Genomic DNA, 27,716 nt, shown 5'->3' on the forward strand with positions numbered 1-27,716 from the left:
AAATAAATGGGAGCTTAATGCATGTTATCCAATGCAAACATATCATGAGCAAAAACATGAAGCTGCTTGTGGCTGGACACAGGAAAATATTAGACTCCCCTAACCAGTGTTGGTCAAGTTACTTGAAAAAAAGTAATCAGTAACGAATTACTGATTACTTCCCCAAAAAAATAATCCCATTACTTTACTGATTACTTATTTTCAAAAGTAATTAATTATTTAGCTACTTAGTTACTTTTTAAAAACACGATTTACAACCTGAGTAGGTGATAAAGCGATAGATCTTTCAGCCCAATTCTACTTTTTCTACATAATCCATCATACAAAATGTAATCAAATGGAAAAGTCTCTTTTTAAAACTTGTTTTATCAGTTTTAATCTTTTAACTTTATGCATCAAGCAAAAATTTAATTATATGCAACATTCTCTGACTGGAAGAAATTTGTTTAATATTTAAACCTATTTTCTGCACATTCCAGCACATAAAATACTTTTTTTTTTGTGTTTACACTCACTCTTTCAAATAGATGCAAGTAAAACACAGCAGAAAATAAATAAAGTCAAAGACTCAGCGGTCCTGTTGCTCTATTTTCACCTGTAAAGCAGGAGTGGCATAGGCGGAGGTTTACCCTGGTGCAGGTGTGCCGCAGTGGTCAGTGGAAGAATCTGCGAGTTTCTCTGTGCGTTTCTCATTACGTCGTAGCTACTCGGTGCTTGCTTGGAAGTTTAGGGGTTTTTTTCGCTGTAAAAAAGTTTTCTTCCCACGCACGATGGACGCTAATGTTTTTGTCACTTTTTATGGAATTAAACTCAAAGTAAGGTCAGTACTTCCACGCTTTAAACGCTGCACGCTCATACTCTCTCTGCACTCGATATATGATCCATTGTTGATCTGCACACAGCTGTTGTCACGAACGTCGCACTCGCTTACGTCACTGTCATGAGACATTCTCGCAAAAAATCTTTAGTAACGCAGTAACGCAGCGTTCCTACGGGAAAGTAACGGTAATCTAATTACCGTTTTTGCAATAGTAATCCCTTATTTACTCGTTACTCGAAAAAAGTAATCGGATTACAGTAACGCGTTACTTGTTACTTGTAACGCGTTACTGCCCATCTCTGCCCCTAACCCCATCCCACTTAAGTTGATCAACATGTGCATAATATTTTAGTGATTGATGTTTAAAAACTACAATCTAAGCATAAATTTAGCCACTCATAGATGTGCTGTGCCCAGCCACACAGCTGTATCACAAGGGGTGGATTATAATGAGCCGATGTTGGACACAACTGGGATCTCATTACGTAGGCTTTGCATTTTACACAAGAGGAGAACGCATTAAATTAAATACATTAAAAATAACTTCATTACAAACATAAAGGAAGCACAACAATCATAATTTTGAGTAATCCATCACGTTATACCAGTGAGTTTAAATGCATACTCTAATTACACACGGCTGAATTAAATGAACTTTAAATAATCTAAACAAACTAAAATGTGAGCAAACAGACAACGGCTGAGAAGAATTCTAACTTTCAGAAAAGCTCGTAATTTTCCGAGTGCCGTCACCAGTCAAATAACGGACATCCTATTAAAAGTCAGTATGTCACGCAGTCCTGATTTCTTTAACAGTAACTCATAATTTTGGTAGAGAAATGCCCTCAAGGCAAAAAGAAAAATCTAAAAATATAATGAGCCAAAGCCTACAAAAATCAAGCTCGCAAAAATTACTCGGCACAAAATGAAAAGCTTAGAAAATAAGCTAGAAATTCGATTTCCCTTAAACATTCAAGCCAATTGCAAATGTGTAAGTCAATGGGATTTTGCATTCAAAAAACATTCCATACAGGTTTTACGTACAGAGACATCATTCAAACGTCTGTGAAAATGATTTCATGCTAATCTATGATTTCACCCTTGGCTTGGACGTGGACACGCACAGAAGAAAATGTAATGATCCATAAAATTTGATTCAGTGGTTCACACTCCAGCTAAGCAGCCAGAACTCAAGACCCGGCAGCAAACGGGAGACTCCTCCTCAGTGGCCTGCTACCGTCACACATCTCGGGACGATGTGTGAAGACGTCTGCTTCGTTTAACTTTCCGCGGATTACGGGGATGTAGCCTCGCGTCTGCCCGATTCTCACCTGAGGATGAATCTGGATCTGACTCTAAATGGGCTGTTAGCCGAGTGGAACTGAAGTTGTCTGCATGTCTGTCAGCTAGCAGGGCTTTGGTTCGGGTTGTGCTCCAGACAGGGAGTGAAACTTGTGTATATCTGTATGCGTGTGTTTACGCACATGTCAGCGTATGCCTTTTTTCCTCAGAGTTTAGAGTGATCGCAACATCTGCTGATCAGGTGAAGTCAAGAGAATGCTGCTAAGACTCCAATGGCCCCTTGTGGCTTCTAATGGGTAGTGGAGAACAAGAGTAACCTGGAAACCGTTTAATGTGCAGTCGGAGTAAGAGCTCGATAGTTTGCTGTCTGTTAACAGTGCTCCAGGTAGTCGATGACCCGTGAGATGGACTTCTGTCCTGTGGTGCCCATTGCACACTGTGTGGAGACAGAACAGGAAAAACAAAAACAAGTGCGTGAGGATGCCAACAACTTTACTTGTGAGGTCTCGATGCAAACACTGATGATAACAGGATGCTTCTGTTCAAAGGGGATGTTTATGAAACAGATGGTTCCAATCTTCAGCTCTGACAGGATGTGTCACAATCAAAGCTGCTGCAAAACACACATCTGTGGCGTGGTAGTGCTAGCATCACAGGAATCCTTGAATTATTTGAAAATTATGTTTTGCAAATTTTATCATTTCAATTATGCCTCTTGGACATAAAAAAATATTGAATTGTTAATAATCTGTTGAATACATTTAGTATTATAAAGAAGTAGTACTTCATAAAAGCCAAGTGCTACTATAAGCTTTTTATTTTTTGGAAGATGAGCAACAATCAGAAAGGCTTTCATTTATTCATCTTTCAAATGTTTTGAATTCCTAAGTCATTTCATTAATAAACAGAAATAAAGGCTCAGCATTTCACTCACGTTCTAGGGGGTTCTGAAAGGAGCTGAACTGAGCTATAGAAAAACTGCAATTATTTGAAACTAAAAGGGAAAATGTGGTATTGTACAGAATTACTGGGCCTCAAGAATGTTTATTTCATCCAAGCCACTTCACTGCACAAAAATGTGCTTTTGCTCAATGGGTCCAATTAAACGGCTTTTTGTATCTTCAGTTTAATTTGCCTGAAGCCAAGGATTGCATCAACACTGAGAGGCGTTAGGAGGAGGGGGGAAAAAAAAAAAAGGACGAAGACCTTCAGTGTCAGTATTTTCACTACACTGTCACTAAAATATAAGTATTTTTTGTTTGTTTGTTTTTTTAAGAAAAACACTTTGATTTGTTGAGCCTGTATAATTCATCATGTATTTGCATAACTGTAGATCATTTTAAACTTCGTCAATCTCAACATGCATCATCACGTAACACTGATAACAGAGGGCTGATCTGGATAGTCACACTCACAGTGAGGTTCATGAAGCTCAAGAACTTCTTCAGCATTTCTGTCATGATGGAGAAATCTCCTTTAGGTAGATTTTCTCTCACAGTAGTCACATTAATCTGAGGATGGCAAAAAAAAAGGAAGTGAGCAACAACACATATTACAGATTTTTTTAAATTATTTTTTTAAAGATATGGACAAAACAAAATGTATAAATCTGCACCGGTTCTTACCTGGCTGCCCTGACAGAGGCAGCCCAGCAGCAGGGCTGTGTATGAAGCAACAATGCTGTCCTCCATATGCTTGCCTGCGTGCTGCAGAGCTGCAGTAAGCACAAAGGAGAAAGACAAGGTTTCCCAATATATATTTAGCTGTAATTCACTGATCAGCTCACCCAACACTTCTACACAGCATTAAAAACAATGAGTCCATGATGTTCACAAAAGTAACATTAACTCCTGTTTTACAGTGCTCATGGAGGTCACATTCAAAGGACTAGCAAATACTAAAGAACAAAGGTTTGTATTTCGCAACCTAAACTTCAATGGAGCTGCAAAAACTAATCAACTGTAACAATAGCTGGACACAGGTTTCATTATTCATTAGCAAAGCCTGTTATGATGCAAAGCATGCGCTGTGGCAGAAACTAACGACGCAGCTGAGAAAAGCATCAAGGCTAAAGCTAAACAGATTAAAGTGTAGAAGTCAATTTGCCAAAAATCATGGCAGCACTCTACATCAAAGCCTGAGAAGAACATTGAAGGCAAAACAACAAGAGCTGTTGATCTTGCATGACAAACTGACACAACATCACTCAATGACCAGAGAAAGTATGGTGGAGACTTGTAACAATCCCCCCCCCCAGCTATACTTATGGGGTTTCCATGTTATTTTCAATAAAAATCATTGTTTTGTTTTTTTAAATGGCATAAATAAATAAAAACTAAGAGCAAGCATTATGCTTGTCCAAGCAAAATTATGTGTTATATTCAGGCTTTTATAAACAAGCTTAACTTGTGAAGACAGCACTTTGATCTGTGGTTTTAATAGTCTTGCAGATAAGAAAACAAAAAACACCCTCTGTCAATTTTCTTTTCTTTAACATTTTCTTTTCTTTGGAAAAAAAAAAGTCATGCAGCGAGATAAAATTCTACCAAAGACACAGACAGAGAATAATCAATGACATATTTTTAAAATATTGGGTGGATGTGGGTGTGCCGGGTGGGGAAAACCCCACTCGGCACACCCACACACGTCAATAGGGGTGCGACCTGGCCATCCTAACCCATAGTAATTTAAAGATCAGGAATCTACGAGTTCAAAAAAAGAAAAAGTTTTCTGCATGTCGATCTAGAAGTTTTAAAACTTTGGGAAACATTAAAAAGAAAAACTGGAAATGTCATCTCAAAGGAAACTCTGCCCTTCCTTTGTCTGCACAATTTCTTACACAGCTTATACACAAAACTCAGAATTTTAAGATGAATGGATTAATAAATGAAATTATTCCCGTTATGGATAAATGTTGTGAATCTACCCCCCCCCCTCCCTTACCCCCAATCATTTGGTGTGTAAAATTCAGCGAGAATGTCATTTGAAAAGCCAGAACTAAGCAATGTTGGATAAATTAGTTTTAAAAACATGTCTTTGTTATTGAAGACAAGTGTGGTCTCCCTTAATATCCTTATTAGAGATTTGGTTACTGAATTCTTAATAGGGATATTTTTCAAAGCTTTACAGTTACTGGTATCTTCATCCTTATTGCAGATATTATTAACTCATGCTTAAATTGAGTCAGCATTTATTTGGATTGTAATTTTACTCAAAGCTACAAACAGCTCCTCTTATATGCACAAACCCCAAAATATCTACCTTTATTTAGGTCCAACTCTTCATCCTCCTCCTCTTTCTTCTCAGGTTGGCTGTCATTTGTTTCGGATGCCACCCACTGGATCTCTCCTGATGTCTCTTGCCACTCTCCGCTTTGGTCTAGTGCCGGTTTGGGGGCCTCACTGATGAGGTCGTCAGTCTTTGCCTCAGCCAGGATGGCAGCACGCTCCCTCTCAAGGAAGAGCTGGGATTCCAGGGGAAATAAACAGATGTGAACTCCAAACACAAGCCAAAAAAACAGGAGCCAAGTAACACAGCAAATTTTTCATAATTCAAAGGGAATAAAAGAGTGGCAGTTTAGCTTGACAGCAAAGGTATTTCATCTTGGCAAAGTTAGGAAGAAAATAGGCATGCCAAATACTGTGAAACTAGCCTGTAATACTTGGGCATGAAAAGTAATTTTGAGGTTAATTGCCATTTTTTTCTTTAAAAGTTTCCAGACTTTTTGAAAATCTGCAAGAACTCTGGCTGAAGTGACATTGATTAAAAAAGAAAAACCTAAATAAAAACCTAATTTCGAAATTTTAATCCACAAACAAGCAAGCATTTACTTACACTTGCTTATTACTTAATACTGTGAGCAAACATAGAGGTGTGCATTTAAAGCAGTGAAGAGATGTTTAACACTCCCGAGAAAGATGTGTTACCAGGTAAATGAGTGGTTCACGTGTTCTATGATACAGACAAAAGAAATTGCAACACAACACCCAATCACTTTGTTTCTGCTTAAATTAAGAATAGGAAAGATGTATTCAGCTCTTTAAACTGTATTAAACTATTGTTTTGTGGGAGTTTGGTTTGTTTTTTTAAACAAAAAGACAAAAGAGAGCCACATCCAGTGACTGATAAATATTGATGTATGAGTTCTGGCACAGTTCCTACCTTCACCAGGGCAGCCAAAGCACCACAGGACTTGGGCTTGTCAGCCGTATCTGCCTGAGTCTCAGCTGACTCTGCCAATGTGTCAGATTGCGTTGGGTCAGCAGGCTGCATGAGGCTGTCTTCCAGACAGGTGTCGTCGACATTGTACTCCATGTCCACCAGACAGTGGCGGTTTCTGGAGCTGTACTCCACAAGGTTAATTAGTAGACCCAGACCCTGGTATACACCACAGAATACACAAATGAGAGATTCGCATACATACATAAACTTACCAAACAGTGTGTCAGCAACTGTGCCGTTGCGAAGATGTTTTCTGTTGTTGAAGAGAACCTTACCAGCACACGCACGTCAAATCGCTGCTCCTGGGGGATGTAGCGTGGGACTTGAAGGACACAATTTAGAGCAGTCACTATTAGCTGATCCTGTTCACCCGTCTTAGTGCTTCCCCACTCTGTAGACAAAAATAACCTTATTATTAACCTCTGCTCACACACGTCAACATGATTCCCTGCTAAGCACCTGAATATTATAGCTCACGGTACAGACTATAATCATACAAGATACAACTGAATTCTAGCTGACCACATTAACACGAATATATTCATTTTGTACAGAAGTACACAATGAGCCATTTCATCTTTGTATATTTATAGAACTACAATCCAAACAAAAAAACTACAGTAAATTGAGTTTTTGCAGTTTTCCATAAATAGCATAAGAAAAGAAAAAGGAAATTATAATTAATAATATTTTTCTTTAAGGTTATTAATGAGAATACCATTGTCATGGGTAAGGTTGAGCAGCACTCCAATAACAGCCCTCATACAGTCCTCCACCGCCTTTCCCACATTTGTGAAGCTGCAGTGAGGCAGTGCAGCACCCGATGAAGACAGAGAGGTGTTGTTTAATGCCCTGCTGTACCGCTGGATCATATCCTCACAGTATCGCAAAGCTCTGATAAAAGTAAGAAAAAGATATTGTTGACAGAAAGTAAAAAGTGACATAACAGAAATAAAGAAAAATATTAAAAGTGCAGAGTGGAAAGATAATCCTAAATGCAGAAAGTGCAATGAGCTTGAGCACAATTGATCTTCGATATACTGTGTTCATGAATGCAAACTATGAAGAATCCATGGTTAAAACTAAGATCTAACTTTTGCTATCAATTTTAGAAACCACAGACCTGGTTACCAGTGTGGTTACCTTTATCCAAATCTATTATCCTAGGATTATTTTTATTTGCCCTAATGTTGTTTTTGATGGGCATGAGAAGCTTTAGAATTGCCCCGAGGTGATGAGTAAAATGATCTTACAAAAAGTAAAAGAGACAAAGTGAAAAGGACCTGTCGTCACGATAGCCACTGTGTCCCAGTATGTCTGTAGACAGTCAATAATAGCTGTAAGCAGTAGCTGGTGCTCACCTGGCAGAGGAGACAATAAGCTGAGAGTCTTTGTAGGCAATCAAGTAACTCTGATTTTCAGGGTTCTGCACTGTAACCTGTTGGCAGGAGATGAAAGAGAAATGAAATCAATAGAGGGAAAAAGTACACCAAGAACCTTGAAAACAAGACAAGAAACACAAAATTAAGGGAGACCCTTTATGTTTGGCTCAGAAAGCTGAATGGCATTTTAAGATATAGCTGATAAAGACACATTCAGTGCTTTAAGCAGAGGCATTTAATCGGGTAACAAAAGTCACCAGCCAATTCACAGCTTAGTACTCAATTACTGTTGTCCTTGAGGCTCACTCTAGTGTGACTTTGGTGCAAGAGAGAATCCAACTTGACAGAACTGTACTTACACTTTCAAGCACTCTCAGACACCTCTCAGCCCCCCATAAAGATGCTACAAGGTTCTCCTTGTCATCCTCTTGGCTCAGGTTGTCAACACACTCTTTCACTGTGGCAATGCAACACACACGACATGTGGCAATTACAAACCGTGACAAACAAAATCGTTGCACAGGTATACACATATGCACTGTACAGCATGGCTTTGAGCACATTAGTATCCAACACCCACCTTTGTCAACAATATGGTCCAGGCCTCCCAGTAGCCGGAGCTCCTCTTTGAACCAATCACCAGCTCTCTTGGAGGTTAACGACAGAAGTGTCTCCATGGCAAGGTGCCCTGTCTGCAGGGATAGAGGACAGAAGCATGTTTAAAAAAAAAAACATCACTGGAATTTTATGTATGCTTGTATTACAAACCCACTATTGTAAAAGTCATCTACACTAAAACACACATTTTCCCCCCTAATTAAGCTTGATAAGAAGAAATATAAACCAGTTCACCAAGAAAACATTACTAGGTAGTAAAGCATATGTAATATTAATGCTGTCATGTTATCAAATCAGCAACTTTTCTGACTGAAATATTGTCGATCAGTTGTGACAGGTCAAAACTGACAGCTGAGCTGCAGTAAGATTAGTGTATTTGCATGCAGAAGGGGAGTGCATACAAAGAGGTCAGACTGACATATTATATTTTTATGAAAAACCTTTCCATTAAAGTAGTTTAAAAATGTACGTAGTGTTGCTTATTCAATAAATATATGAACAAGAGACTGTGGTTACTGATTAAATCCAAGATTCACCAGTTATGTGATGATGTTATGATTTCTTTATTGATGGACAACCTACCGTGATGTTTTCTAAGTCAAGGTGCTTGTTGTGCACAGTCTCGCACAGTTTCCTGATCTTCTCTTTGACCTTTGCCATCTCCTTTGCTGTGAGCTGATCCTGGTGACCCGAGTAGTCCTGGTCTAGTTCCAGCAGCTTGATCATTAGCTCCAGACATGCCCTGTCCAGATCCATGTTAAGACGATCCCGGCTCAAAATGTACATCAGTGCAGCCGTGCACAGAGCGAGGTTCTGATAAAATGACAGATCAGGTTTTACAAAGGGGTGCAGGCAGTGTAGATCATATGGAGAAAGCTCTGGATCAGTAAGAAAAAGCTTATTGTGTGTCACTTTCACTACATAGTTCTCAAAATTACAAAATTTATACTTAGATATATATAAAAACAACATGAGTTGATTCAAAGTGCTATTCAGTCAAGGATTACAACCAGAATACAAAGAATATGGTAAAAACAGCAGAAAAACAGAAAATACACACAAAAGAAATAAATAAAATAAAGATTAAGACAAACTGACATCAAAAAAGGTCCATCCGATCAAAAATACTGCCATATCATAAAAACATAATACCCACCACAAGCTCTTCGCTTATTTAAAGGAAAGACTAATATATTTTAAGACACTACATTAAAAACAGAAAACCTACTTGTTGAGCAAAAAATAAAATCGCAAACCTATTTATACGTGTGCATATCTAACCCTGGGATGTCATTTGAATAACTACTGAGGTCTCCTTGCACTCTTCTTGCATTTTGATAATTTAATACCAAAGAAACAGGGCTCGTGATTCAACACTTCATCTTAGATGGAAAAGTAATGGTTCATGTCACAAAATAAATTGTGAAAGCACAAGTTATTCAAACATTGTATTACCATCTGTCAAAACTTCAAGGGAGATGATAGAAAGAGATTCTAGCAGGAGGTGACAAAAAAATAATTAAATAAAAACAAAACTTTGACTGACCGGGTGTTGTGGAGCATCGTTGAGCATTTTGAAGACCTGTGCGACTTTTCCTCTTGCCCTCAGGTGCATCCTGAAACTGGGCATGGCACACCGTGTGGCCAGGCTGATTATACTGGAGAAATGAGGGAGGAAAGTGGAGAATAGAGGGAATGTTAAAGATAGATTTATGACAATGAAATCAGCCTACTTTTAAATTAAAATGTCACAAATGGCAAACTAAAGAAATATAGGGAAAGATTTAAAGACTAAGGCTTCAATGTTGTCCATGCTATGCATCAATCCAATGTTCTAATGGTATAAAACAACAACAGCCTGACTTTGGCTTTCTGCTGATGCACAGTATGGATCCAATGCAAGCATTAAATTATTAAGCTGTTTTTCTCAGTGTGAGAAAGAGACTGGGAATGATTCTTTTATGTGTAAGGAAATGTCAGTGTTGACTTAAACATCACCTTTTTAATTCTGTAACTTCATATATCACAAATAAAAAATGTCCAATTTATTCAATAGGTAGCAATAAGTAAAAACAAATAAATACAAAAAAAGACTATAGGACAAAAAAAAAAAATACAATGTAAAACTAATTTAGTTTATAATTATATTTAATTATAATTTATTATCATCATCATCATCATCATCATCATCATCATCATCATCATCATCATCTCAACTCATTATGACAGTTATTTGAAGCTCTTCAGTCATTACTTGACCAGTTTGATGTACAACATTGTAAACATACAGTGAAAACTTGTTGGGGTCCCAGGTGTGAGACACCTTCAAAAGTGCTAATGTTTTACATATATTAGCCCAGACATAATGTAAATATAGGATTGGGTGTGGTGTATCGCCACACATTAACTACCTGTACTGCATTTCTAGTTTCAATTATGAATAAAATCACTTAAATCCTATGAAAACATTGGATAAGAAGTGTGATTTACATCATAGTTTCAATGTTTTAACTAAATGTGATTTTGTTATCACATTTAGTTAATCAGTGACACATGATCAATAATTATTTTTCATGGTTTCAATGAGAGAGCAATACTGTGAAAATGAACGCAGAACAATATTAGTTTAATCTTGGATTTTTTTTTTTTATTATTCATAAACGCTGCAAGTGAAAAATCACAATTGGAAGTAAAATGTGATTAACAGGCTGAGGCACAACGGTGGAAGGGAGGCGAGCAAATGCAAAGGGACAGAAATGATTGAGAACTTTAGCTACACATGAAGTCTCTGGGCTGGAGTGCAATTCAATTAAAATTGATCATCTGTGCTTGTTTTTAAAGTATTAACTCTGCGTTTTCTACCTCCTACTACTTTGTTGCAAGAATAATAACTTACTTTATGAATTTTGGTTTTAGGTACTTTTATGAAATATTAACTGGCATATGCTTGTACCAGTCACTGAACTTTGTAAACTAAGTAACATTTAGCAAGTCACAACAAAGAAATTAAAATCAGACCAAATATAGAAATGTTCCTCTACAACACAACAAAGAAAAATTCCCAGCTGGTTATTAAACTTACCTAAGGCATCTTGTGTTGAGCGGCTGACTACTCTTGAGCCCCGTCTCCAGGTACTCAAAATCATCTGTGAACTCTTGATTCTCTCCAAACTCCACCACATCGTTGAAGTGTTTCACATGCTGCACCACAGTATACAGCTGGTAGAAGGGAAATGGGGTTAATTGTAGCTAATTGAGAAGCACTGCATCTGTCCAGACCCTCAAATTGCTCACACACACACAGCAAATTGCTCACATTTCTAAATTCCTCTATTGGTTTCACAGCCAGCAAAAGCTTCAGGTCAGTATGATCAGCAGTTGACACTGTATGTATATCTATATCAGCAGTCACACTGTGAGGGGGCTCAGCACGACACAGGATGGAGGACCTGGGTTTATAACAGAATCAGTGTGTGGTGACAGCTTAGTGTAGCTGAAGCCATTTAACCTCAGGGGATCTGTGGCTAACAGCCTGATCTGGGGCCAGAAGGCCCATCTGTAAATGACACAAGCTGTATGGGAGTAGCACTGGCACACATCAAATGAATGCCAACCCTTCACTGGCTGAGTGTTTAAAAAGGAAGGGGGGAAAAAGGGGGGCTAGGGGTAATTCATACTGGCAAGCAAACAAAATGTGAAGTAAAAACTGATCAGAAAGATTTATCTAACAACTGCTGTTACTCAGCAAATCTGTGTAACCTGGACTCACCTCCTTGTCTTCTTTTCTGCATTTGAGTGCTGTGACAATATCCTGGTTGAGTCGTGTGGGGATGGTCTCTGACTTAATGACTTTGGGTGGCGGTGGAGGAGCTTTGAACAAGCCGTCATCTTTATGGGAGTTGCTGTCCTTGCTGCTGCTCGATAAAATAGCCTAAGGACAAAAAAGAAGCTGAGAAACGGGGCTCATACCAAAGCAACAAAATCTGTTTAATGACATGTCCACAAGATTTACCACAGCTGAACAGTCTGTTAACCACACAAGTCTTTAATAAGTGCTGTTAACAGATGTCAGACGAGGTAGTGCAAAGTTAACAATAACTTTTAAATCCCAGTTGCCAGACTCTGATTAGCTAGTCTCTAAACAAACATTATTTCCATTGGGGTAATTCAATACAAAACATACAAGCAAACTTCACTTGCCTGGAAAAGTAATTTCACTTGAACAGCAATACTAATTAGAGCAATTAATACAGAAATTGTTGACTACTAAGAGACCAGTAAACAGTATCCTAATATGTGGACATTAAGAACACAAACACAAATAAATGGCGCTAGTTAATAGCATTTGCTTTACATAATAACCCAGTAATAGTGTTTACCCTCTCTGTGCAAAATGAATGTATACACCCTAATGAGAACTTTAAACATACAAATACACCCTTTACTCACAATGACAGATTTACATTTTTGTTCCAGTTCCTGACAAGTAAACCAAGCAGTAACCTTGCTGAAAAATTAAGACGAGGGAAAAAACTGTGGCTTCTCTTATAGCAATTTGAGTTTGGCTCCAAAATTAATCAATGTGTGATTGACTTGTGGTATTTTAAAATGCCTAGCTTCAGCCATGAAAAGAACACCTGGCACAAAGAACAGATTTAGTCTACATAGCCAACTTCCTCCCCCATAAGATCTGATTTTTTAATAGCTCACATTGACATTTTATTATAGCTTAAAACTGAAAGGCGTGCTAACATTAGCTACAGTGGATTTTGTGCAATACTTTACCTCCAGTACTCAACTGGACTAGACTGAACTTTTGAAGCATTTTTAATGTACTTATCTGATGAGTAATATGGCTTGCCAGGTGGCACAGCCCATCCGAAAAGTTTGATATTCAGTTTCAGTGACTGAAATTCAAGTATTATAATTCTGTTAATAAGCAGATACCTGTGTTTGTGCTTTGCTAGGATCAGCTGATGATTTAGCACCCCACCAACTGGCCTAAATATGGTCTCTACATCAACAAAGTCAACATACCAGCAGCTAAAACACAAATATCATGGCTTCAAAATGCAGGTTTAAGAAGCTAATAGATGATGCCACATTCTGTCCATCTTTTACTAACAGTCTACAGTCTACAGGCAAAATACAGTATCTTACTGGAGCAGTCTGAGATCGAGAGACTGGAGGCACAGGCATTTCTTCAGGTTCGGGCTGGTTCCAGTGGCGAGCATTGTACACAGCTTTAGCAGGAGACTGAAACACAGCAAGAACTTAAAAATTAGTCAGTTAACTAAACGGATACACATATTTAGTGATTACTAACGGCTAGCATAAGAAAATACTGATGGTGCTTTCAGATTGGTGCATTTCAGTGATGACAGTTTAAAAAAAATAAATTAAAAAAAATTACAACAACAACCTATATGCCAATATTTTATTCTCTAAAGAATACCACGTTCTAGCTGTAAATGAGCAGAACTGAACCCATAAACACTGCATGCTGAAGTCATGTTGATAGACTAAGACAACAGCAGCCTCAGTGTAGAACACAACAGTCCCCAAGCAGCACAAAACATTTCCTGAAAATGACAGATTGTGAAACTCAATTATATCGTACAAAGACAATGTAGGAAGTTTTGCTGAGGATGTAGAAAGAATAACTACACAGAATTAGTAAGACAGACTACAAATAACCCAAAGCCACTTCAAAACATGATCTAGATAAAGAGAGAAAATGTGGGCATTACACAAAACAGCACAGCATTACAAATCAAAGCAGAGTTATGAGAAAATATGTGCCTGATGAAGAGGTAATATCCAAATCCCCTTCAAAGTGGAAACCCATGCATGCTACTGAACGCACATTTATGGGATTCAAATGAGACTGCTGTCAAAAGTTATCACAGTTCAATGCCTTAAGTCTCCGACTGTAGTTCTAACCTGCATCACTGCTGAATCACAGAATTGGATTACATAAAATGACAACCATATAAATTTAGTTTTCAGTCGAGCCTCTTACCCGCCCACTTGCTCTATTTTTCTCTGATGCTCTCCTCACTCTCGTTATCTCAGGCTATTTTCAGACAAGCTGGGCATTCTGTTATGTAAATGTCATCTAAACATCAATAAGCCAAGACGTGTCAGACCTGCTTTAAACCCTGGTCAGGAGTAAGGTCATCAAAAGTGCTAGATGACTTGTACTGAGACACTTAGATTGATCCGACTGCAGTTAAAAGGTTTGTGCCTATCCCTCGTCTATGCAGTTAAAAAAAAAAAAAAAAAGAAAGAAAAAAAGTCTCATGGGCAAATATTCAAAGACACTGGATGGCACAGGACAAAGAAAACATTTGGTTGAAAGCGAGCCAAGAAACACACGGCCAATTTTAAAACATGCTCAAATACCTTTTTGGGTCCACTGAAAATCTTTTTCAGTCCACTGCCAACGTCCTTGGATTTGTCACTTGGCTTCCCTGAGCGTGCTTTCTGGCCCTCGGTGCCACCAGGACTTGAGTCATCGGAAAAGTCAAAGGCATCTGCTGGATAAACCAGATTGTTGATGATTAAAAGGAAAAAAAGCATGAGTTTGTAAATAGGTGGAATATTAACCAAAGTGGGTCATCCAAGCACTTCTAATTTAAAGAGAGGTTTGAAGTTTATGTCGTTACATTGGATCATGCAATAAAATGACAATTACACCAACACCAGATCTGTTTTTAAGGACTGCTTTTACCTGTATTACTGCTAGCATGACTGTCTTGAGAGTCACTGGTATGAGGGCTATCCACGCTGGAGCTCAAAGCAGCTAAGGCTGCGGCTGCCTTCCTGGCCTTCTTTTCTTTGGCTTGGGAGCTCTCATCATCACTGTCACTCTCACTCAGGTCATCAAAGCCAAAGTACTTGATCTTGTAGCTACTCTTGCCAGCTTCTGAACCCTCCTCCCCCTCCTGGTCCTCTTTGTCCTCAAAGCCAAAGAACTCTAGCTTGGTCTCGGTCTTGGTCTTCTTGGTCTTTGTCTGTGTGGGTCTGAACCTACAAACAAGAAGAATATTTTTTTTTTTAGATTATTTTGTTTTGAAGTATTGCGCCTTATGGGATTTTTCAAAGGAGATAGAAACTGAAGCAGGACAAAGAAAAAACTCTTTTGTAGAAACAAAGAAAAGAAAATGGGATGTCAAAGTGGGTGCCTAAAATTACTTAGCTGAGTGAATAGAAAGCTTTTTTGTCAATAAATGTTACTGTTTAGAGGTATCTAAAAAACTGTAGACTTTACAATATAGAACAAACACTAATGCACGTTTCTCCAAATAGTTGATGTCAATAGTTTCGTTTAAAAATAATTCTTATCAAGTTAATTCCATATAAATGGCTGACATGAGATGAGATCACACACAATGACACAGACAGAGCACACATTTTTGCCACCATCTGCCATTTTGACTTGTTAGAGGGGATTTAACATTAATCTAACAAACTAAAGGTTCACTCCCTGCTGCCTCTCTTGCCACTGGTGATTCAATCTGACCTGCCTCTCAAAAGCAATGAAATGAAAGCGCAAGAACATATCAAACTTCAAAGTATGACCCAAAACTTTGAATTTTAAAGCCAGGGACACATCAAGGTAAAGCACATTCTTTCAGAGCAAAAGTCTGGCCAATACTGTATAACAATACGATACATGAAAGCATAATCTAAGTGCCAATGAAATCCTTATTAAACCTGAACTTCAGTAGCGTCTGCACTTTGTTCCTCAGAATATGAATGAATGACATTTTTATAAGACCCAGTACTAGTGAGAGATGAAGCAAAGTGTGTATGAGCACACAATGAAGTAAGATATAAGGTAGTATGTATTATTATATTTAAATTACTAACCTACCACATGATGGCTGCCTTATGGTATCGTGTATACACGGTAATAAATATTTAACCTGAAAATATTTACTACAAAAACAAAATCTTGAATGACACAAGAAAATATACTCAAGTCACCCATCCATGTAATTAGCAATGGTGGATAGGCTACAATTGTTTAAATAAGAATTCAGAACATAGTATTTTGAGAATTCTCCCTGCAATGTGGCTTTTAAGACACAGAACTATCAGCCTTACCTAGTAGGTTTGGGTGGTGGTGCATCTGATTTCTTCTTCATCTGCCCTGCTTCTCCAAGGTCAGCTGGGGGAGCGAGGCTGACCAGTTCGTCAATGCTCCGCTCCATTGAGTCCTGGATGGTGACATTGCACACTGACAGGCAGGAAGGGTGGAGAACCGTGTAGTCCCGTACCCTCCCACCACCCCTTCCCACAGGCTTGGCTGCTGTTTTAGCACTGGCAGCAGTACTACTTGCACCAGCAGAAAGGGCACTGTTGGGCTTATCTTGGGCACTTGCACCATCAGTGGACTTGTTGGTGTTACTTTCTGCAAGTTCAGACGATGATTTGTCAGGACGGCCTGGCCGCTGGTATTTTTTGCAATTTGAGGCCCTCAGGGTAAATGGGGAAGGGGGAATGTTGTCCACTGGCTCTGGTGGGGCCTCCGCTGAAGGCTCCACCTCTGCACCTTTCATTTCATCTGACAGCAAGCCATCACAAGAAGATGAGGATTGGAAGTCCCTGCTACCACCTGGCACATCAGTGAACAGTTTAACAGATGTGTCTATATTAGGAGAGGAGGAGGTGGACCTCTGGGAGAAGTTCTGATCATCAGAGAGGACTGTGCTTGACAAAGAGGTCCCCCATGCAGGTTTCTGGCTGCTCTGTGATTCACTTTTGTACCACGGCTGGTTATTTTTACCTACTTTCTCCTCTGTTTTTTGTTTGCCTTTGAACAAAAGAGAAGATAAATGCAGGTTTGTTTAAACAAAAGACAGGAACTACTATGCTTCTATAATAGTTAGAAATCACTGTAAAACTTAAATAAGCAGGTTAAAATAAATTTGGATAAGGAGTTTAAAAAAATGCATGGAAAAACTGAAAACTTACTCGTGAATGTGGCTGTTGAACATGCAGAGGACTGTGCATAAGTCACAACAGCAGCTGTCCCAGTGCTTTGCACTGTGGTGGTCTTCGTCACCTCCCCTTCAGCAACTTTTGCCTGCGACACGTTGTGGGAGGTTACAGTCTTGGACTCTTCATCACTGTCAAAGCCAAACGGGTCTTCCTCACTATCACTGTCCTCAAGCCTGGGCCTTTTGGGGACCTCAGAAACGTCAGGTTTTAACAAAGGCCGTTTGGCTCCGAGCTGAGCCTTGTAGGTGGTCTCCCCCCATTTGGTGGTCAGAGTGGGCTTTTTATTGGAAAAGACCTCCTCAAATTTCGAGTTAGCCTCCCCACCTTTGCGGTTGTACGTTTTGCCGAATCTGGATGTCATGTTGGCTGCTCTATGTTACATATTCCCTGTGAACAGCAGCAGAGACAATAAAACATTTACTATACCAATAGATCATCAAGAACATTATAACCTGCGCACTTAAATTGATACGAATGACTTAGCAAAGGAGTGTTTAAAAAACATAAAACAAAAACAGGCTGTAATCGTCATGAGTGGTTTGGGGAATGTTATTTATATTAATCCGGCTAAGTTATGTTTCAGCTGTTAGATGGTATCGCACAAAGTTAGCATAGCTAGCTCAAGCGGTATAGCTTTCCAAACCATCATCGGTAAATGTGAGCAACACGACAGAAAGCTTGAACGATTTAGAGCAACTTTAATACAATTTGAAACTCTTTACCTATCAGCACATACTGACAGGACAGCTAAGTGCTGTGTTAACTCTAGCGCAGTCAGCCCCTGTTTCTAAAGTTAACTACTATAAAGTTAGCCACTAGCCATTAGCTTAATATGGCTAACTATGCTAACGTAAGTCTGTTTACATTTCTCACCTGGCTGCCTCAAATGTCGGAAACCTTGCGTTTGAAACAAGTTTTAGTCTTTTGACGTAATGGTCTGAATGGAAATACTATGGTGCAGAAATCGTCCGTAATTACAAATGAGTAATAATGCAGTGTTACCTTTTAACTCCAGCGAAAGGCTAACCGTCCGCTTGTTTTTTAGCCAGCCGGCTAGGCCTGATTTCCCACTCGCACACAAATCAAGCGGGTAAAGTCCGCTCAGCAGAGTACAAACACCATTACAAAGACATCTCTATTCCGAATATGTCCACGCAGCGATGCTTATCAACACAGAAATGCGTACTTAACGCATCGGTGCCTGTAACAGTCTATATATGGTAGATAATCCGGACTTTTTGCATTTTGTAGTGCTACGGACGGCCATTAAAATATCCCCTCCCTCCTCGATGCTTGGCAAGACCCTCATGTAGAGGGCTGGTCGAAGGCAATCGACCAACCAGCAACAGGAAAGGTTTCCTGTGCGTTGAGACTTTGTGAGCAAACGCGACTTCGATTGGTTTAAAAATTAAACCAAAACAAACAATAGGGGGCGCAAGAGGACCACATTAGTTGGGTTGAACTTGAAGACGTGCCAAAGAGAAGCTAAATGAACGGCCGTGATCAGCATTAGGTCTATCCATAGACCTTCTTTGGGAAAGAACAGATGCAATATTAAAAAATGGTCACTCAATATTTGCATCGGTCCACTCAATTTATACATTTGTGAACAGCTTAAAGGGTCTAATTAACGAATCTAATCTTCTTCTAATGAAACCCTTTACACATGCAATACTGTGTAAATTCCACCTCTCATTTATATTTGTGTGTTTTTCCATGCAAGTATGTTTTACTACATTAGCAGTGAGTTTGGATTGTTTTTATGCTGCAAAATTAAACAGTTATTTTTCATTAAACAGATGCTTTTCAGTATTGCAAGGCAGGTCTGCATTCATATTGTGATACATTTTGACAAGATCATTAACACCGCCGGGTTGCTGTGTCTGGTCTTTGCATATATATTGTTTCCTATTTCTTAAGGACATGACTTTCAGTTACTGTTCATTTAATGTAGGCAGTTTTTAGGCCAGCCATTTCTTTTGTCCTCCACTTATCCAGCTTTATCAATTTTTTAGGACACCCTTGACACCATGTTGAGGTATGCCAAGTTTTCAGCAAATAGCTCTTTGAAAATGAACGTTTTGGTTCAAAAATACAGTTTTATGTCTGTTGAACTGAGTTATCTTTCACAATTTTTAAAGGTTCTATAAAAAAAAGTGAAACAAAAGATGTTTTTGTGACCCGTTGCTCGCAACAAAACGCCCAAAGTTACAGTTTAAAATTATGTCTTGGCAAAATTGTCTAATATATGAAGATAAACACTGGCTGTTCCCTGCCCTTTTATGTTTGAAAGACCTTCAAATAGCCTGAAGAACTCATGAAGAAAAGAGTAGTGGCTCGAGACTTTTGCACAGCACTGCTGAGCCTTTTTAATTTTATTTTTTGCACCCAAATGTAAAAGTTCGTTGTGTTGAGGATGTGTTTTAATGGGGCCACTTGCAATTATGTCTCAAACAAAAAGGCACATGATGGCTACACACACTTAGACTTAAGTGAGAAAATTAAAAAATATATATTTGAAAGAGCCAATGCTTTAATCCAGGAAAAACAATCTTCTGTAATTACTTCAAATTAGGATACTTAAGGTAATACATCCAAACAAGAAGAATTCTAATTTTCACAGTATTTTTATCTTGATTTTCATATCAGACACATGGAAGAGTGTTATGTTACTTAAATTCTTCTAGTTGTTTTCTTAGCATAACATAATATCTTACACGATCAATATAAATGTTGTTGTATGCTGCCAAATCTGATTGTTCTATACCCAGTGGAGGGAATTTTTAAACACATCCAACATACTGTAAACAGAAATCATGTATATATCACCCACGCTGGCACTAGCCTGGGGCACAGATGGTGTCAAATGAATACATAGTTTGTTCCAACAGCCTGGGTCTTCAGGGCCAAGTGGTCCCAACTGTATCAACACTGAACTGAGCATTACTCATCCAGAACAAACCTCACAACATCTCCTTAAAAGCATGAAAATCTTTTGTGGAAATGGCTGGCCTCAGTTCAGAAACAGCAAGACACTAATTTCCCACAGGATCCGCCTGAAATGTTTGAATTTCAGATGGATCTCATCCATTTCACTTAATGAAAAAAGTAAATAACACAAATAGTGTTAATATAATATTGTGATTGGGAAACAGCTGTCACACTAATTAATCTCCTGATATAAACTATAAACTGTCAACATAATACACTGACATATTTTTTAGTTTATCAGAGGATTCATAGACCACAATTAGCCAAATGTTTAGTCACTTTGTTTCTGTGATTATTTTTGTAACATTTGGACAAACATAACATGGTTGATCATTAAGAGGCTGATAGATGAAACCTAATCACAGTTAAACATACAAACATTTGTATGTATTTGGGCCAGAAAAGAGACAGTCAGTCCACATCAAAAGCCCAGAGGTGGTGAGGTAATACGACCATGCCCTGTTTGACTGATGGTTCTGAGCTCAGGTCTTGGCACTCTGGCAGTCATGACTTCATTAACGAGCAAACTTTACAGCTCATTCAAATGCACCGTATGTATTCTGTAACCTCTGGATGTTTTGCAGTCTTGGAGCAAGTGAGTCACAAACCTGTGGCATCGCCAAGTGAAATGCAGACATTGAATTTCAATGCTGAGTGTAACATCTGTCCAAAATGTTCACAGCAAAGTTGGATTTTTAAACTAGAACGACAGACTGCAACACCGAGACAAATCCATGAGATGGCAGCAACACTGCTTAGTGCTTATAAATGTATTATATGTCATTATCAAATGTATTAAAATGTCCATTATGTCATTTAAATAATGTTTAATTACGTTATACACCTTTGGGCTACTTGACATTTGAAAGCATGACTTTGTAATATAGCTTCCATGTGCTTTGTGTAAATGGAAAATTGGGCAGTTGGCGAGATAAAGCTCCACTAGCTATTGGACACATGGTCTGCAATTTAAAAGTAAAAACTAGGAAGCCGACCACTGCATGACAAAATATGTTCCACTGTCATTTAGACTTACTCGTAAAGCTGTTGAAGTGCAATTTTATCTTCTAATACATGCAGCATAATAGATGGTGCGTTTGAATTTTTGGTCAAAGACTTTGTTTTGTATAGCTTGAAGCTGCAGTTGCAGGTCTCATGAGGTTTACTTCACTATATGTGGTAAACAAAAATCTCCACCAAAACATTAAATGTATTTATGCGAGCCCCACATCTGTGACCACTGCATCATGGGTCGGATCTCAGTTTGGCTCGCACTCCTGTCTCTGAGGTCAGTCTGTGGAGACCCTGTCCCAACAATCACACCAGACCACTATCAAGCCCATATGAAGGCAATAAAAGCAAATTTAAACCAGATCCCAACAGGCTCTATGTCCCTCTTTCTGTGTGCATATGCACGAGAGAAATTAGTTACTGATTACTTTTTTCAAGTAACTTGACCAACACTGTTTATGTGTGTATTAAACTGAATGAAAAAGAGCTGGAAAGAGCATTTTTTAAAAGGCAGTAAGCAGAGTGTCAAAGCAAATGGAGGTAAAAAACCTTTATTTTCTTCTCCAGTATACATCACATAAACAACAAAGTATTTCTACAGTACTTTAAAAAAAAGGGGGGAGTTTAGAAAACAACAATTTTACAAATATGATTTGCTCAGCAAGTCGCTTAAAATTGCTTCAAATTTCAGTCAGCCTGACTGAGCAACAGTCCATTAAAAAAAAAACAACAACAACAACAACAACAAAACAAGAAAGCAGGTGAAAACACTATGCCAAAGACTATTTTTTTAAGGTTTAAGAACACACAGTAGTAGCTTTGATCAAAGCATTAAAGTCTAAACATGAGAACACACAGGGAAAACAAAGTACAGCGCTGCTTTTAAAGCATCCGTACAGTCATTCCTATCAAGGCAATGCCAGAATTTTCCTGGATGTGAGGCACCACCGGCCTTTGGCCACAGGGAGAGGGCGCGCCAGTAAAAACCCCCTCCGATATAAGGTCCACTGGTGATAAGTAAAAGCTAGCTCCAGCAACTGTGGTGTGATTTCTGGAGGGTCAAGGGTCAATTTCAATGGGAACAACAGTGAGGATGGCGTCTTCATTGCCACGGCGCACAACCACTTTTAAGGTGTCATCTCTCTTGATGGCGGCGCTGACATCGGTTGCTGTTGAAATCCTGTGGCCGTTGATCGAGATGATGACATCATGCTCTTTGAGTCCAGCGCTGGAGGACAGAAGAAGAAAGGATGATTGAGGGGTTCATAAATGGAAAAACATGTGCGAATAGGATGATCTTTGTTTTCTGAGCCCGGCTATTCTAGTTGAGTTTTATGACATCAAGGCACAGTTTTAGCCTCTGAGGAGGTGTACAGATGTTTATCAAGTCCAGCTGTTCCATGTCACCTTCTATCACTGTATACACTATTTTTTTGTATGTTGATTAACAGAGCACAAAATACTGTAAAATCATAGGAACGTAGGAAATAAAAATGTCAGTCCACTGGTTTTATCCTATTGTTAATAAATCCCATACCAATCACTGAACTGATTGTTATTCTTTATTTCCACATATATGAACTGAAGCTTATATTTGGTCATCCTCCACTGTGTTACATTTTAAGAAAATCTGTGATGTTTTTAAATGAATTAAGCTATTAAAGTAATCTGAATGATCAAATGAAATAAATGTTCATGGGTGTAGATGCCTTAACACATTGGTGGTTTAGTTTTATGACAATTTATACATCTTCTTATGTAATTTAACTATAGTTCCCTCTTTAGATTTCAGTGGAAAGAAAATATAGAGGTGAAATACTCTTCATTTTATATAGCCATAATCAGCTATTGGTAGGATTGTTTCCAGGTCTGTGAGCCTCTATATCAACATCTGTTGACAAAAATAAAAACACACTGACTAAAAGAACACTTCCAATGTAAAAAACAAACTAGTAAAATGGGGATCACGCACAGACTGAGGCAGTAACCAGCAGTGATATCAAAAGCAGACTCTTAAAACAACCGCTTAATCATAGCCACATGTAAACATAGACCACCACACCTTCACTTGCAACAGCATCAATTAACGGAGCTGAAACTGGGATTTCAGTGCACTCGGTCGCCACAGAAACAATCCCTTCCCTACAGAAGAATCAAGATTCCAAAGTCCATAAACCAATATAACACAGAGTGAGATCAAAAGTGAAAAAAGCAGAGCCTAGAAAAAACAAAACAGAGAATATAAAAGGAACCACAGAAATGTTATAATGCAAAAGGGTGGGTTATTTAAGCAATGAGTAAACACTGATGAAACCTTGTAGGACAGACCACTATATAGTGGGATGGGTGAGCAGGCGCAGGAAAACCACAGTTCAGCTACTAACCTCCCTGCATGAGGTTTGAAGGAAATAGCTGACCTCAGCGTCTCCCGCGCCCTACTCTGCTGAGTTGTGGTGGTGGCTGATTGGAGTGGGCCGCAATTGTGGGAGGAGGGGGATATTTTAGAGGGCCAAGCACTCTAGACATGCTAGAGTGAGCCATTAATTCACATCCTAGTAGGACAGCTATGTAGGAAGCTCTGGGCATGTGTGCAACCTCTTGATGGTTAAACTAGGAAAAGAAAATTAAGAAAGGAAATGAAATATACTATCTATTTGCATTTCGAGAGGCGAGCAGGGGCTGCGTGGAGAGTGATGAGAGTCTTGTGTGAATTTAGTGCAGATGTATTGTATTACGAGCCAAAGACAATATCCCATAGCTAGAGTCAGATAGAACCTCCATTTGCACTTCACTGAGATCCATAAAGTTACAATCAAGTTAGCTTCTACAGAGCCAGTGTCTTTGGAAACTTATAATATATTGCTTACATTGCAGCTGGTGTCTTTGCAATGACCTCCATAACATAAGCTCCCGAGGTGATGTCAGGGAAGTCGCGGAGTCGAGTCTTCAGCTCTTTGGCTAGCCTAATGGTAGGGGAAAAAAGGAGAGAGTTAAACACAAAATTCTGCAATTCCCTGTGACCTGGGTATAATACAATGTTTCATTTATTGCATTCTGGGGATTGAACACTATGGCTATGTACATAAAAGTGTGCAACTTACCCTGGAGTGAGAGTCATCATCCTCACACCAATATACTTCTTCTTTGCTTCTGTTCTCCCTAAGGCTGGACATAGAATATTCAGTTATCTTCTAACCTCATATTAGGAACCATATTGGAACATCCCCCTTCCCCAATGCGCGCGCGCACGCACACACTCTAACAGTTCTGTTATAACCATTTGTATGTGCACTCCTGTGATTTCACCATAGTGATCAAACATTTCGAGGATCATCACTGGTGATGGGAGTTGGGTCTCTAGCTACAAACCAGAGACCAAACAGCACTTTTCTGTGTTGGAGTCTGCAGTTTCATTGCCCAAAGGCAGTGCTTTAGTAAAGGAATATGACCAGGGGAATCCTCATCATTTTTTCAAGCATTCAATGGGATGTGCACTGTGAATTCAGCTCGACCTCGAGGCTAAGACTGTCAAGTTGGAGTTATACTGCAACATCCTGGGGCCTCAGAGGGGAAACAAAGTGGCAGGGACTTTCCCAAAACTGTAGCATATGCACTTTATTGAAAAGACAGCACGTTTTCAGAAGGACTGAGACAATCTTCACCTTTCACCAGCCCTACTTGAGCCATATTTAGCTCCCAGTGTCTTTGTCCCTTTCATCCAACTAGAAGGTTCACTGTTTTTGACAAAGTGAGGGACAGCCAGCATACATTACAAGTGAGTGTCACAACAGGACTTCTAGAGAGCGATTCAAACGTAGCCGAATCTGTGAACAATCTCAAAGGGTATAAAGAAAATAAGAAATGCAGGTTTTGCGCTGTGAAATATGTTTCGAATCTTTGTTTGAGATCCTTTTCTCAGTACATCATTTAGAAAACCCGTGAGTAGCTTTCTGTTCTGGTTCACTGGTTTTACTTAGCGGAGGCATTAGTCATTTGTGTAACAAACAATTACATGAACTCACTTGTCCACCTCAGAATTGGTTCAGGGTATTGCATTCTCAAGGCAGTGGCCTCAGAACAGCATATGCTCAATACTGTCATCAGTGCCACCATGCTGCACCTGTGACCAAGGCAGGGATGCTGGCATGGTGGATGCTGGCATGCATGTCTGAGTTATTGCTGCAGCCTTGCATCTCCATATGAGCATCAACTCTGATCTGATTGGTCTTTCTGGAAATCTGGACAGAGATGCTGAGATAAGCTGTCCACCCTGCTAGTAGAACAATAGTAGAACAATGTCTGACACTGACACAGTAGTGCAGGACTTTCTGGATCAGGAGGATATTCATGCACTTTCTTGGCAAGCATTTAGTCCTGATATGTCTCCTACTAAACATGTCTGAGACAGGCTGGGTCTTCATGTCCACTGCACAGCTGCAGGCTGCACACATCCGGGAAAGGTGAACAATTTCTCAACAGCTTATCAGGATACTTTTGCAGTCAGGCTACTGCTGTCAGAGGAATAGCTGTATTATCAAATGTACTTACTATATATGTATTATAGTGCTGGTCTATAAAAGCTTTTGAAAACACCAACTTGCATTTTCCTTTTTGATTTGCATGGATCAGGTGAAGTCTGCTTTATATAGGTAAGTTTCTGAATTTCATTTCTTATGAAACACTACTCAATGAAAAGGGCAAAAAGCATAAAATAAAAACAAACAAACTAATATGCACTGGCACAGATTTTTCTTTTTAGTTTATTGTAATGTCAAAATTCTATTAGGTAATGCTGGGCATGGATTCTCATAGCTCTAAATATAGTGAACATATCGCAAGAGATCACACAAAGATGAAAACGAAAAAAACTCCTGAACTAGTGAGCTGAATTATAGCTCATTTAACTGAGATCACGGTCCAGCTCTCTTGGCTTCTATACTAAAAGTGATTGAAGAGAGCCAGTAAAATGAGAACATTAATAATGTGTCAGTGAGAGCTCATACCTCTGGACTGCCTGTCGTATGACTCGGCCAGGAACTGTCGAATCTTGTCCGAGGGTATGGCAAAGGAGATGCCCGCTGTCACCTTCAGCGTGTTAATCCCAATCACTTCACCATCCTATGCCAGTAAACCTCAACTCAGTGACTGTAAATGGTGAATTGTAGAAGCATAAAAACATATATATAATTCTGGCTTACCAGATTGACCAGAGGCCCTCCAGAGTTGCCGTACTGTGAACCAAAAAAGTAAATAACTTATCTGTAGTAATCCGAGAAAAGAAATTCAGTGAGAAATGACAATTCAGCTTTATTTATTTACGTTGATGATGGCATCAGTTTGAATGTAGTCCATGTCAGAGTTGCGAAGGCCTAGCTCTCTGCCCCCTCGCTGAGTAGTGCTAACAATTCCTGTAGTAACCGTATTCTGGAGGGAAAATGGGCTGCCAATAGCAACCACAAACTCTCCTGGCCTCAAATCTGATGAACGGCCCAGCAGAAGTACAGGAAGCTTGGTCTGCAAGTGGGACACAGAGGGTCAGTATGTTTATATTTGGAATCCAAGGCTTGCAGGTAAAGAAAGCATTTCTTTAGCATTGATAGGATAGGGTTTAGAGGCGCAATGTCAGCTCAACAGTATGGTCTGCAAACTAGTCCACTCATGTCTCAGAATAATTTGCATTCCTTTTAGTGATTACCTGACTTTATGGCCAAATATGCTGCAAAATCTAATAACACTTCCATCACCTTTTGTGTTTTGTGCTAATATGCGTATTAGCATTTTAGCAGCAAATGTAAACATGCTAACGTTTCTGTCCAGTCTCTCTGCGCAATAAGCTTACTGTAGAGTTATAGTCTTGAACCCCCCTCCCCCCAACACACACACACAGACACACACACACAGATATTTTTCTAGCCATTTGACAGACTCCATAAAAGGAATAGGGAATCATTTGTGAAACTAGCATCTACATTTAGCCTACGCTACTCTGTCATCTGCTATTTTTAACTTTTATCTTTGCATCTTTTCAGTTACAAGTTATGCACAGAATAACAGAAAACAAAACAAGTGATGCAGTTAAACTTATTCAGCTATTCTTATACTAACTTAATGCATTCACTTTAAAACTAAACTATATTTTCTTTGCTCCCTCAACATCCTCCAAGTAAAGTTGAGTAATATGTAAAAAAGTAACTCTGAAAGAAAATCACAAGTTCAGTGTTGCTTCATTTGCAGTCGCTCTGCTGAGCATTTCTCGTGATCAGGTGTTTTATAAGTGGACAGCAGAAAAAGAATTACAGCTAAACTGCAAGTCTTCTAAACATAACCCACTCAATGCAGCATGGTCCCGCTCCCACACAAAA

General features: G+C 39.0%; 2 protein-coding genes across 3 annotated transcripts in view; both read right to left on the minus strand.

The window, feature by feature from the left end:
• Positions 1 to 1,047: 1,047 nt before the first annotated feature.
• wapla (WAPL cohesin release factor a) lies at positions 1,048 to 18,720 on the minus strand. 2 transcript variants are annotated; one of them, XM_040001460.1, is made up of 20 exons: positions 18,355 to 18,720; positions 17,326 to 17,739; positions 16,456 to 17,164; positions 15,077 to 15,375; positions 14,749 to 14,879; positions 13,504 to 13,599; positions 12,113 to 12,274; positions 11,426 to 11,562; positions 9,890 to 10,001; positions 8,926 to 9,156; positions 8,306 to 8,417; positions 8,085 to 8,182; positions 7,705 to 7,781; positions 7,062 to 7,237; positions 6,619 to 6,734; positions 6,284 to 6,499; positions 5,384 to 5,585; positions 3,748 to 3,836; positions 3,538 to 3,633; positions 1,048 to 2,558 (listed from the first exon to the last, which is right to left on the minus strand). In XM_040001460.1, the coding sequence occupies exons 2-20, from the start codon at positions 17,711 to 17,713 to the stop codon at positions 2,493 to 2,495; spliced, it is 3,513 nt and encodes a 1,170-aa protein (XP_039857394.1). In that variant the 5' UTR covers positions 17,714 to 17,739; positions 18,355 to 18,720; the 3' UTR covers positions 1,048 to 2,492. The 2 variants fall into 2 exon arrangements, with proteins under 2 accessions (XP_039857394.1, XP_039857393.1); XM_040001459.1 differs by having other exon boundaries at positions 14,749 to 14,882.
• A 3,169-nt stretch (positions 18,721 to 21,889) lies between these two features.
• LOC120714827 (serine protease HTRA1A-like) overlaps positions 21,890 to 27,716 on the minus strand; it is a 30,745-nt gene continuing 24,918 nt past the window's right edge. Inside the window, exons 4-9 of the mRNA XM_040001330.1 lie at positions 26,674 to 26,868; positions 26,553 to 26,585; positions 26,358 to 26,472; positions 24,456 to 24,519; positions 24,222 to 24,317; positions 21,890 to 22,582 (exon numbers count right to left, since the gene is read on the minus strand). Of these exons, the coding sequence (XP_039857264.1) occupies positions 22,414 to 22,582; positions 24,222 to 24,317; positions 24,456 to 24,519; positions 26,358 to 26,472; positions 26,553 to 26,585; positions 26,674 to 26,868 (672 nt within the window). The 3' untranslated portion in view covers positions 21,890 to 22,413. The remainder of the gene's footprint in view (positions 22,583 to 24,221; positions 24,318 to 24,455; positions 24,520 to 26,357; positions 26,473 to 26,552; positions 26,586 to 26,673; positions 26,869 to 27,716) is intronic.

Source organism: Simochromis diagramma, unplaced genomic scaffold (genome assembly GCF_900408965.1).
Source record: "Simochromis diagramma unplaced genomic scaffold, fSimDia1.1 OVJJ01000421.1, whole genome shotgun sequence".
NCBI lineage: Eukaryota > Metazoa > Chordata > Actinopteri > Cichliformes > Cichlidae > Simochromis > Simochromis diagramma.